Raw genomic sequence first — 13,421 nt, 5'->3', positions numbered from 1 at the left:
GAAATTAACCATCATTTACACCAAGATGTCCTAGAACCTTGCAGAGAAATCTGATCTTTTCTTGCTATATCCTGGGCCTTCTAAACCTGCTGACCCATAAAATGCTAGTGCTAGAAAGAACCTTATGTCACTTAGCTTATCTTACATCAGAAACTCCCACGGGGCTGGAACTAAATTATTCCCTTTCTCTTCCTATCACTCTCTCCCATCCTTGAACCCAGGATACAGCACGTAGTTGCTACACATCAAGCAAATATTTGTGGGTTGCTTTATCAGGTAGTGGCTGGTACCCAGGAGACACTTAAGGAGATGAGTAGGAGTTAAGGTGATGTTGGCTGTAGATACTCAGCACAGTATTCAGCATACTCAATAAATGTTGTAGTCAGTTTTCATTGTTCATGGTAGTTTTGTTCTAGAAATCACCACAAGCTCTGAATTAGTGAATACTGACCCACTGCTCCTAGGGGAGACATGGGGTTAGGTTCCTAGAAGCCCCTGGTCCCAACATTTTCATCAAGCGATCCATACAGATCCATACGATCCATACAGATCCATATAAACCATATATTTGTTTAAAGACATCTTATTTAATATATATTGTTGATTCATTCATATTGGAAGAAGGCAATGGCAATGCACTCCAGTATTCTTGCCTGGAGAATCCCAGGGATGGGGGAGCCTGGTGGGCTGCCGTCTATGGGGTCGCACAGAGACAGACACGACTGAAGCGACTTAGCAGCAGCAGCAGCATTCATATTGAACCCACAGCCACCAGCACTATAACTCGTGCCTGAATGAAGCTTATCTTAACATATGTATTTTCTCTGGAAGGCACATCACAGACTTTCTGATCTCAAACAGCACTTTGGCACTGTACTTGGAGGCCATTTTAAGTAGCAAAATCACCAGAGAAAAGCACAACAATGTGTAAAAACTTGGCAAACAGGACATATTTACACTAAGAGAGTTAAAACAGGAAGGCAGAGGCTTGCCTTGTTAGACCTCAGTTGGGAGAGTACTGGTCAGGCAATCATTCTTCATAGCTGGCATGTGTCCGAGAGTGATTCTGAAAGTATCACAAGTATTGATCTTGAGGTGTAAATAAATTTCAGAGGGTAGATGAATTTGCAAATACAGAATCCATGAGGATCAACTGTATTTCACTCATGAACTGTTTTTCCCCGAGGAAAATACTTTAATATATTGCTGAGTTTTTTCTAGTCTCTTTTTCTTTATATATTTTTAGATAATCAAGATTGTGATATGGATAAAAATTCTATAGCCTTTTTCCACTTTACTTTATAATTTAAGCACTATTGCAAATTATACAAACTTTCTGGGAAAAGTTTTCAATTAGCAATAATCGCGCCTCGGATAAACCTCATTGGCTACGATACTGCCACTGCGCAAAGCTATATATACAAACTTTCTGATGCCATTTTAAATTGCTTTTCTCTGTTTTATTATTATATGAATCTATCATTATATATTTGGGGTATTGGGGTTACTTCCAGTTTTTAGCTCTTCTGAATCTAAATACCCTTCCTTTTTTTAGCAGCAACAGACGCTCTTTAGTCATCTCTCCCCCAGTTCGAACATCTACAGTCTCCAGCCCTCTAACCTCACCTACCAGTCCTTCTGCACTTTCCTTGAAGAGTGAGAAGGACTCCAGCTCAGCAAGTGAAGAAGAGCTGGCATCTGATTCAGCCCAGGGAGAAGACAACTCCGAAATTAAAGAAGAGCCCATAAAAGACAAGGAAACAGAGGAGGAGGCGGAGACAAGCTCCTCTGAGGAAGAAGAGCCTCTGCTAGCCTGCAATGGCCCCACCCAGTCCCAGCCCTCACCCCTCACTGAGGATAGAGAGTCCCAGGAGGAAGTTTTCCTTTGCTCCCCAGCTCCACCACCAGACAGAGCTCTGACCCCTTCAGAGCAGGCTTCATCTTCCTCAGCAGTAGTCCTCCGAACTCGTACCTCAAGCGAAGGATCTGAAGAGCCAAAGAAGAGAGTCTCTGTGCAGAGGGCTTCAGCACCACCTAATAGGCCTCCACCACCCAGAGCCACTCCCAGTCCCAGGGCCTCCTTAGGGAACACGCCCTCCAGCCCTCCAGCCTCACCCACCAGCCCTCGGGCCTCCTCAGAGGCCTCTCCTGACCCACAGCCACCAGAGAAGCCGGGAAGAGCAAAGGAAAACACCGACAGTCTGAACCCAGAAGAGCTCTGCACGTCCCCTACTTTGATGATGTCTCAGGTGAGAACAGATCTGGCTGAGTCTTTATTCCCTTTTATAATCTCCATTTGGACCATTTTTGCTAGGCTCAGGTTACCCCACAGTAGATAGGATTTTACGTCATTATATTACAGTTTCAAGGATAGTCTTGGACACCTGGTATTTCTTTCACATCATCATAGCAACTAATTTAGTGATCTGTAATGCTAGGGTAATTGACTTCTGCAAAGGGCTTATCTCTAATATTAGTATAACCAGATTGTTACTAATTCTTACTTTCTTCCTTTTGCTCCAAGTTCTAGGAGTTCCCAATATAAAGTATCTACAACTGACATCCTGATCATTACCTTTTTTAATGTGGGGTAGGGAGGAAGGTCTCATTTCACTTTGTCATACTTATAACTATGGTAAATAGACCCCAAGCAAAATGGCATCAGCAAATTTCCAAGGCATTGTCTTTGATGAGAGAGGCCTAGAAGGAGCTCATAGAGGACAGTAAAGCAAAAGGATGGTCTTTTGAAAAGTGAAAATTTTGATGAGAAAAGGATTGTGTTAAAATAGAGACATAGACCCTCTGAAAGATCTGGAAATCAAGTCATATTCTATTCAAATTACATGGAAAGTCTATCTTATAGTGGAGAGATTTGACTTGTTCTTCAAGACTCCTGAGGACAAAAAAATGCCCTATGTATAAAGTAGTTTTTTTTTTTTTTTAAGGTACACTTTGAATCAAGGTAGAGGAACTTTCAGCGATTAGCTCTGTTAAAAAATGGCATGGGAAAAATCTTTTTTTTAATACAGGGAAAGGGGGCACCAGGGGTGTCCAAAAACCAAAGGATGAGCCACCTTGAAAAACAGTTCCGCTTCCTTGATGTTAGAAGCTTAAGCTATATGGTCACCTACCTGCCAGGTACACTGTGGAGAGTGTTATGGTGCAGCATCTGACTAGATGGCATCCAGATTCATTCATTCATTCCACAATCATTCATTAAACCCCTCTATGTGCCAGACACTTTTCTAGGAAGTGGGGTTATTAGAGTGAAGCCAAACAAAATTCTCTGCCTTCCTGCATCTTACCTTTTAGTGGAGGGGAAAGAAACAAGAAACAGAATAAGTAAGTAAAATTACAGTTTAGTGTTAATAAGAGTTACAGAGAAAAATTAAATAGGGGAAGGCACCAGGAGGGGGTGCTGAATTGCGGTTTTAAACAGTGGTCAGAAAAGGCGACACTTGGGCAGTGAAGGAGGCCAGGGCATGAACCATATAGATATCTGGGAGTGTGAGATGTCTGGTACACCTCAGATCATAGCACCCTACTACTGAATATGCCTACCTGAAGGTTGACCCGGCTATCTTGGGAGCTCCCTGCTGTCTGAGAGGAGCTAACATAGACAAAGGACACAAGGCTGTGATGCCTAGCAAGACAAGGAAGATAGAGACATGAGGACAATAAGCTTATCGCAACTGACTCCCCTGAGGTACTAAAATCTGAGTCATCAAGTGTGTTATATCCTTGCCTGGGAAGGATATTCACGTGACTCAATGTGAGATATTGAGATATTGAAAATCCTAACACATAGAACATAAAACTTGCCCTTGGCTGGTTTCCGGTCTGAGGTTGCTATTCTGTATGAGAGAGATATGTAGGACATGTGGATAGTGAATAAGCACAAGGTCAATGTGGGCTTTTGTATAGTGAAGAGTAGAGCCACTTTTCTGCACTGAAAAAAGCAACTCAACTGTATGGAAAATCCAAAATTAAATTTGACTTTGTAATGTATGATTTTAGTATAGAGGCAGCAATAGAATGACCTGTTTGGCTCAGGTGAATAAGTGTGCATTCTTGGAGTAGTTTTACTGAAGGGGAAATTCTGGGGGCCGTGATGCTGCTTGACTGTTTTGAGGAACAGGCTAGTAACACTATCTTCCTAGGGAAAGAGGTACAGGACACAACCTCCTCACATTTGAAATTTATATAATCTTTCCTTACTCCCAGCCTCTCCTGTGGCATTGCTTTAGTCAGTGGCTAAGGAGATATAGTTTTCTTGTGGAATTAAGCAATAGAGCATCTTAGATCCTGGCCTGTCAGTATCATCAGTCCTCTGAAGCTTGTGTCCCTATAAGATTTGTTCACCTCCCTCACAGATGCATCATAAATCATATGTTCTCTCAAGCAGAACTATGGACCTATCACATATAAAAGTGGGTAAATAAAAAGATAACTGTGAGAAAATCTGTTCTTGCCCAGCATTTGAATCACCTGAGAGAACTGAAGATTTTGATAACTTCCTTGGAGGTAGCACTTACTTGGAGGTAGTATTGCTGTTGTTTAGTCACTAAGTCATGTCTGATTCTTTGCGACCCCATGAACTGCAGCCTGCCAGGCTCCTCTGTCCATAGGATTCTCCAAGCACGAATACTGGAGTGGGTTGCCATTTCATTCTCCAGGGGATCTTCACAACCCAAGGATCCAACCCGCGTCATCTGCCTTGCAGGCAGATGGAAGCCCAGAGTTAGTATTACCTTTGAGGTAATTCATGGCCTAGAATCAGCAGAGGGATTAAGAATAAGGAAATTTTCCTGAAAGGAGAAATCACAGGATTTCACGTGACTATCATACTGTTAGGTTTTACTTTAAAAGGATGACTTTTATAGTATATAAATTAAATTTCAATTTTTAAAAATTCTTTTAAAACCTTAGAGTGCCAAGTTCTTCCCCTGGCTTAGTAGTTCCATGCCTCAGGCTCCCATCTCAGAACCTAGACCTTTTCCCAAAGAAGACATCATGCCACTTGGCTCTCCTAACTGCCATGGGTTAGGATCATCTAAGTGTGTGCATTCTTGAGGAGAATTAGTCTAAAAGTGGTAGCTAGTGGTTTTAAGACCTATATTTGTATCGTTACAGACCATCACATAAATACATCTATATAGATGCATGTCACACAAATTATGGAAACAGTTCTGGAATTCAAAGGTCTGGTTGCCTGTCCCAGCAAGTCATTTCAGCCTTTGAATCTTGTTTTACTAATCCAAGAGAGGATGACATAAAGCGTTCTCTGAAGCTTTCAGGCTGCAGTGAAACAACTTTATATGTTTGCCCTTAGTATTACCTGTGACCCTTATAAAGTGTAAGGCACAAAAGACCCTTCTAAGCCGACAGGCTGGGAGGCTGAGCCACATCTCACCAATAGAACTCTTCTTTTTGTAGAACCAAAGTCTTCAGCCTCATGGCTCTGCAGTTCCAGAAGAGAGCAATGTCATAGCACCTGAGCCTGAAGAAGAGGTAAGGAGGCCAGATGCTCAGAGAACACGGGGGTGGTGAGACTGGGATTGGGGATGGACCAAGGCTTGGCTGCAGGCTGGAATCCTCACTGTGGGCTGTGAGGGGAACCCAGCAGTGAAAAGATTCCTTAGGGCAAAGTCAAGCAGGTAGGAGCTGGAAGAATCAAGAGTACATGAGGCTTCCTTTGTGCCCATTTCGCAACTGGCCTTGGATCTCCTGATCCCTTCTCATAATCGTCTCCTAAGAATGTATTTAGTTATGCCTAAACTTATTTCAAAAAGGAGTTAAGAGACACAAAACACATACAAAAGGTAAATACACACACGTACAAAATGTAGTAAAGTAACGCAGAATTCTGTACATTAGCAATAGTGACATAAGATGGAGCCATGAATTAGGCAAGTACAAAAATGCATTGTGTAAAATAGACTTACTAACAACAGACCACAAAATTGGTTCCAGACTTGCTAACATCCAAGAAGAAGAGGGAAAACCTGATCAGTTCACCCACTTTATGATGCCCCTTCCTTAACAGAACAACTCCTGCTACTAAGATGAAAAGAAATCTCTTCTGGGACTTCCCTGGTGGTCTAGTGGTTGAAGATTTGTTTTCTATTGCTGGGGACATGGGTTCAATCCCTGGTCAGGGAACTAAGATCCCACATGCTGAAGGTAGCCTAAGCCCAAGCACCACAACCAAGACCCAACACAGCTAGAAATAAGTAATTTTTTAAAAAAGAAAGAAATCTCCTCTGCGAATCCTCATAAAGAGATGGTGAATGAGATAGTGAACAGTCTCTGCAATAAGGCTTTACAATAATCCCAATAGCCAGTTTCACATCCTCCTCCCCCGCCCCATAAAGGCCAGTGCGTTACACTAAATATATTCAGGAGAGGAAGATTGATTTTTTACTTCTCTTGAGTGGTTGGTGGGAGGGCAGGTCCACATCTAATGCAATCATGTTTACTTTCTAGGTGTCTACTATTCAAAATGCGCAACTCTGAAGAGGAACTGCCAGGACTTCCCCACATACACCTCCCCAGAGAAACTCCTCAGCTAGAGGATGTAGGTCATAGGGACTGATGATCCAACATTCATTTCTGGTTTCTCAAACTGTGAATCCTGGCTGTCTCTAAAGACCTAGCATTAATGGAGGCTGAGGAGCAGACTTAAGGGAGGGAGGGAAGCAGGCTTGGGAGAAAAGACTATTGGACTTGGAATATTTAATTCAGGTTTTAGCGTTGTTAGAGTAATAAGACCTTATATACTAATTAAGTGGGGCTAAAATGATAGACTACAAAAAGCAAAAGCATCTGTAGACATAGACATCTGTCCTCATACAGACATATAACCACATATACTCAGAGACTTATGCACAGATCTTTGATTTACCACTCATTTTGCAGGACTTAAAACCAAAAGAACAGATTTTCAGATTGTTAAATAAAGTATTATTCTGATGTGTATGGGGTTTTTTGGTTTTTGTTTTTTTTTGGACACAAGAAGTTGTTCCAGGCCAGCACACTGTTCTCCACTTAGGCAAGGTTATTGACTGTACCCCAGGTACAGAAAGCTTTAGTCACATCCCTGACCTCCAGCTCCCCCTACCTCCTGACTATAACACTTTGCTAATGCCTGGGGCCACAGGCTCCTCTCCTCAGTCTAGATGCATTATTGCCTACCTCCTCTACCCTTTGGTTAATAAGCAAATATCCTTGGAAAGGGGTTTTATTTTAGAGCTGTGTCTAGTGTCTACAGATTGGTACTTGATGTAAGTAAGGCCCTGACCAGGATGGAAGAAGAAACAGAACTCCAAGTGAAGGGGAAGGATACATGATATAGGTACAAAGTGTAATGGAAATGTATGGAATTTGGAATCAGAAGTCTTAGATTCAAGTCCTATTATTTGCTTCTGTGAAAACATTAAAAACTAACTTTGAGCACTTCCCAGATGGTCCACTGGTTAAAAATACGCCTGCCAGTGCTTGGGACATGGGTTGAATCCTGGTCTGGGAAGATTCCACATGCCAAGGGGCAACTAAGCCCTCACGCCGCAACTGCTGAGCCCAAGCACCCTAGCCCATGCTCTGCAACAAGAGAAGCCACTGCAATGAGAAGCCTTCATACCACAACTAGAGAAAACCCAGTGCAGCCAAAAGTAAATAAATAAATAATAAATTAAAAATTTTTCACTTTGAAGTCCTGCCACCCTGATAAATATGCATACATATACAAGCGCTCATCCATTTTGGCTTTTGTTTCTGGGGGTGATGGATGATGTCACTATTCATTCAGTCATTCAGCAAGAATTTATTGAGTAGTCTGCCAAGCACTGCTCTGAGTACTAGAGACACAGTGATGCGGAGCGGGGGGAGTAAGAACTTTGCAGAGACAGAATACTCAGCAGGGAACAGAATAGGCGGGATTTAGCAATGAGTGAGAGGGGACATGTGAGGAAGACTGAAGTTTTAAGGAATTATTTTAGGTTAGGCTTGAGAGAGTAGAATTGGTGGTAACATTTCCTGAAATGGTGACTACAGGAGGAAGTGCATTATATATGAGTTTTCTAGTTTCGGGCAACAAACTAACACAATTCAGCACTAAAGGATATGATGGAAGGATATTACGCAGCTCACAGAACTGAAGGACAGCCAGGCTGCAGAAAGAACGAGTCTTTGGATGTCTGCAGCAGGAATGCATGGACTGCCCCTCCTGGCTGCTGTCATTGGAATACTCAGCTTCAGCTGCCTCCTGCCACTGTGTTCTTTCCCTGGAGAAAGACTCTGACTGGCCCAGTTTGGGAGGAGGCATGTTAGTGTCTACAGGAATGACAGGAAGACCTGTGATGATGGTGGTAGAGGGTGGGAGTAGTAAGGAGGGTGGATTCCAAAGAAGTGCAAAGAAACTTTGGGGTGATTTGGGATAGTGGTGATAATTTAATGTGTGTCCATTTGTCAAAACTGATCAAATTGTACCCTTTATGTGCAGTTTATTGGGTGTCCCATACAAACATTGATACAAAGAGCTTGAGAACTTGCAGGACTTTTCAGTAGACATGTCGCTTAGGGAGCTGGAAATGCATATTCGTACTTAGGAGTCATTTTTGTAAGATCTAATCCTGTTATTCTTCCATTTAAAAAACTTCAAAGAATCTCTAATGGAGTGGAGGTTGCATATCCCCCTATAAAAGTCCTCCTGCCTGTATTTTAATTCCTCTCCTAGAAGGCATCCCACTCCCCTGGCACTCAGTCACTGCTGTGGGTGATACTCCAGGACTAATGAAAGGGGTGGGGGAATGCTAGGAATACAGGCCTCCTGGTTGTCCAAGGCCCTCTAGGACCTGCTTAGAATTCTCCTCCCAAGGCAAACCCCCAGTTTAAGCCTTTTCTCTACCGTGCTTTCCCTGACCCTCATCTCCTAGGAAACTGATCCTCTTTGGAGAGTGTGCCAGAGAGGACTTCTGGGGTCCTTGGTCTATTGGTGGGGAGATGAGCACTCAAGGTAACTTCCACAAAAGAGGCACAGATGAAGTGGAAAACAGTACTATGTGAGACTGACCCTCTATTTGCATATGGTGCTCCCGGAGGCTTCCGAAAGATTGGGGAGAGGGCTAGTAAGCTGGGCATGAGTAATCATTTCGCCTATCTAGGGCAGATGGTCCCAGTTAGGAATCAAATTGTTTACCCTAATTTGAAAAATGATGAAGTTGTGGCTGGTTCAAAGGTAGTGCGTTGACAGAACTTATTAGACTAGGACTTAGAAGACTGCCATCCTGGCAGCAGCACAAGAAGGGGCTGAAAGCTGGGCAGAGATGAATATGTCTTACCCTCTACCCAGAGGCTGCTGGAGGTCTGTTGCCATAGGATGGCTGCTCCAGCTTCTGAAGTCTGGCAATTAATACTTGGAGAATGCTAGTAGCTCACCACCACCTGGGGCATCATTCATCACCTATCTGTATGCATCTAGAATTAATTGCAAGACCATCACTCAATCCCTGACTTCCAGCAATGTGAAGAGGACTATTGACAGACCAGGTAAAATATCCAGAGAATACTAGAGACAAGACACATCCAGGATACACGGGATACACCAGACAGCAGAGGACACACTGCTTACAGTATTGTTTATTTTATGCTAAAGTGGGTGCTGAGCATGTGCATGCATGTTGTTGTTCAGTCACTCAATTATGTCTGACTTTTTGAGACCCCATACACTGCAGCACACCAGGCTTTCCTGTCCTTCACCATCTCCTGGAGTTTTCTCAAATTCGTGTCCATTGCGTTGGTGATGCCATCCAACCATCTCATCCTCTGTCGTCCCCTTCTCCTCCTGCCTTCAATTTTTCTCAGCATCAGGGTCTTTTCCAATGAGTCGGCTCTTTGCACCAGGTGGCCAAAGTATTGGAGTTTCAGCTTCAGCATCAATCCTTCCAATGAATATTCGGGGTTGATTTCCTTTAGGACTGACTGGTTTGATCTCCTTGCTGTCCAAGGGACTCTCAAGAGTCTTCAACACCACAGTTCGAAGGCATCAGTTCTTCGGTGCTTAGCCTTTTTTATTGTCCAGCTATCACATCCATATGTGACAACTGGAAAAACCATAGCTTTAACTAGATGGACATTTGTAGGCAAAGTAATGTCTCTGCTTTTTAATATGCTATCTAGGCTTGTCATTGCTTTTCTTTCAAGAAGCAAGCGTCTTTTAATTTCATGGTTGCAATCACCTTCCACAGTGATTTTGGAGTCCAAGAAAATAAAGTCTGTCACTGTTTCCATTGTTTCCCTATCTATTTGCTGTGAAGTGATGGGACCAGATGCCCTGATCTTAGTTTTCTGAATGTTGAGTTTTAAACCAACTTTTTCACGCTCCTCTTTCACCTTCATCAAGAGGCTCGTTAATTCCTTAAATTCTTCTTTGCTTTCTGACATAAGGGTGGTATCATCTGCATATCTGAAGTTATTGATATTTCTCCCCACAATCTTGATTCCAGCTTGTGCTTCATCCAGCCCTGCATTTTGCACTATGTACTCTCTATATAAGTTAAATAAGCAGGGTGACAATATATAGCCTTGACATACTCCTTTCCCAATTTGGAACCAGTCCGTGCATGCATATGGATCCTATTTTTCTGCATGTTTACACTTTCAAAATGAATGGCATGTACCTACATGGATAAAATCAGGTACCAGCAAACCTTTTAACGTTACATTTTAAACAGAAAAAATAGTCTTCTGAGAGACTATGAACTTTCACATTAAATTGTAAAAGTAACAGCAAATCAGTAGTCAGTTAGACTGAATGGCTTCTGAGAGTCTGTGGTTCTAACAATCTTCAAACATAGTGGAGGGATTTCCTTGGTGGTCCAGTGGTTAAGAAACTGCCTGCCACTGTGGGTTCAATTCCTGGTCTAGGAAGATTCACATGCCTTGAGGCAACTAAGCCCATGTGCCATAACTACTGAGCCCGTGCGCCACAGGAGAAGCCCCACAATGAGAAGCCCGCAGAGCACAAGGAAAGGTAGTCCCCGCTTGCCGCAAGTAGAGAAAGACCAGGCTAAGCCATGAAGACACAGCACAGCCAAAAATAAATGAATAAAAAATAAAAATAGTTTTTAAAGTATTAGGAAAAAAACATAATGGAATATGCCATGGGGGAGACTGACCCAGATACAAGAAAAATCTCAACTTTCCCTGTAATTCATGGTCAGTTTGTCAATAAATGCAAGCAGTTGTCCACCTCTGCAATTAACCCTTAGGATTTGAGTTCCCTTTTCTCTTCTATTCTTTTATCTGAGGACTGGCCAGGCTTACCTTTTTATTAACTTACATACATCTTGCCTACGTGTTAACTTTCTTTGCCTTTCTTGGTTGGATTGGTAGTTTTCTCACACTTGGACTTTCTTCTTCCTCACTGACAACTGCTATATCTTTGAATATATATTTAAGTAAATGAATTTAATCAACTTATTTTGTTTTTTCCTTTTTTTAACCAATCAAATTGTATCTTTAGGAATAAAAGCAACTATCTTTGCTTACTTATTATTTTATTTATTCTTTGCTTCTCCCCCCCCAAAACTTATTTATTTATAACTGAAGGAAAATTGCTTCACAATATCGTGTTGGTCTCTGCCATACATCAACACGAATCAGTCATAGGTATACATGTGTCCCCTCCCTCTTTAACCTCCCCCCCGACCTCCCACCCATTCCCACCCCTCCAGATTATTAGAGTATTCTTTGCTTTTTTCCCTCACTCTATGCCCCTATTCATGCTTTTGAACTGTGATGTTGGAGAAGACTCTTGAGACTCCCTTGGACTGCAAGGAGATCCAACCAGTCCATCCTAAAAGAGATCAGTCCAGGGTGTTCATTGGAAGGACTAATGTTGAAGCTGGAACTCCACTACTTTGGCCACCTGATGCGAAGAGCTGACTCATCTGAAAAGACTCTGATGCTGGGAAAGATGGAGGGCAGGAGGAGAAGGGGACGACAGAGGATGAGATGGTTGGATAGCATCACCGACTCGATGGACATGGGTTTGGGTAGACTCCGGGAGTTGGTGATGGACAGGGAGGCCTGGCGTGCTGAGGTTCACAGAGTCGCAAAGAGTCAGACACGACTGAGTGACTGAACTGAACTGAACTGATGGCCCTAATTCTCTGAGAGTCTGTCTTTCAGTCCTTGTTTCCCAAATGAACAAGTACAATTCCTGTCTCTATCTGATTTATATAATATTGATTCCCAAAGCTAAAGAACTCCTTCCAGGAATAAGAAGCAAACACAGAAGTCCGTAACACTGAGAGGGAAGACGAGTAACAGAGTTCTAACTCTTGAAGTAGGAAGCCAAGATAACATTTACTGAGCACTTACTACTGTGCCAGGTAAGCTTCTAATGCTTTAAATATATGAACACATTCCATCCCCACAGTAATTCTGTGAGACACGTACTGCTCCAGATAAGAGAAATGAAACAGAACTGTCCAAGATCAAACAGCAGGGCAGATTCCAGAGCCCGTGTTAATACTAACATTACAGCCTTACTCATCGAGCTCCTCATTAATTGGGAACATTTCCTGCCACAAAGAAGTGAGTCAAGAGGTGACTAAAGTCTGGCATTAATTAAGTCTCAAATGGAGGTGTTTCCCAGGTGGTAGAACCACACTGAAACGGCATGATTTTTCAGTCCCCCATTACAGGGATGAGGGATCAGATTTTAGAGATGTTAACTAATCTGCCCAAAGTCACACGGCTGAGAAGCAGTGGAGTTGGGACTGTTTGAGTCCAAAGTCCACGAGGCTCTTAACCTCTGCACTACATCACCTCAGAAGAATTCGGCATCGTTCCTCTCCCCACCGCACCCCACCTGCTCCCCGACCCGAGGTGTGCCCACTACGTTAGCTTAGGTTCCAAGCTTCTGCACACAGACCTATTTACGTAAATGACATGCAAACGCCAGTGAAATGTAACTTTTCATCTGCCGAAAATTCAAATAATGTCGGTGGCGGGGAAAGCGTATGGATCGCACTAACCGCGGGGCTCATCACATCCCGTGCCCTCCGGAGCCTCGAGGCAGGCGGGGGAGGAAGCGGCTCCGGATGGAGAGTAAAGTGACAATCGGACGAGGAAAAGCAGCCTTTCCTCCCGGGGGAGCAAGAGGCGGCCCGGCGGGCAGAGGGAACCTGCAGAGGGCGGTTTCTCTCCTCTTTTCCTGTCCCACCCAGTCGGCCGCCCCCACCCCACCCCCACCCCTACTCCCGCCGGCCTCAGCAGCTAACTCTGCGCGTCCCTGCGCGCTTCCTCGGCTCCGAGTCCCCGGCGGGTCCCCGCGGTGCCCGCGGTGCCCACCCCCGTCGAGTTGAGAGGGACGCGCGGCGCCCGCCCGTCCCCGCAGCCCGTCCGACTGGTAAGGT

The 13,421-nt window shown here is 43.6% G+C and overlaps 1 protein-coding gene and 1 non-coding gene across 3 annotated transcripts in view; one reads left to right on the top strand and one right to left on the bottom strand.

Annotated features, from left to right (window-relative positions):
- BIN2 (bridging integrator 2) overlaps positions 1-6,978 on the top strand; it is a 36,005-nt gene extending 29,027 nt beyond the window's left edge. Inside the window, exons 10-12 of one of the 2 annotated variants that reach the window (XM_043446728.1) lie at positions 1,559-2,249; positions 5,437-5,511; positions 6,487-6,978. In XM_043446728.1, coding sequence (XP_043302663.1) covers positions 1,559-2,249; positions 5,437-5,511; positions 6,487-6,516 — 796 coding nt within the window. In that variant the 3' untranslated portion in view covers positions 6,517-6,978. Of the gene's footprint in view, positions 1-1,555; positions 2,250-5,436; positions 5,512-6,486 lie in introns of both variants that reach the window. The other variant, XM_043446727.1, reaches the window with a different exon arrangement.
- On the bottom strand, positions 1,274-1,414 carry LOC122427890. The gene has a single exon (XR_006265585.1). It is a non-coding gene; the product is annotated as a U4 spliceosomal RNA (small nuclear RNA).
- Positions 6,979-13,421: the final 6,443 nt, after the last annotated feature.

Source organism: Cervus canadensis, chromosome 25 (genome assembly GCF_019320065.1).
Source record: "Cervus canadensis isolate Bull #8, Minnesota chromosome 25, ASM1932006v1, whole genome shotgun sequence".
NCBI lineage: Eukaryota > Metazoa > Chordata > Mammalia > Artiodactyla > Cervidae > Cervus > Cervus canadensis.
Note: the sequence above shows the minus strand (reverse complement) of the source record. Positions and strands in the feature narration are given on the sequence as shown.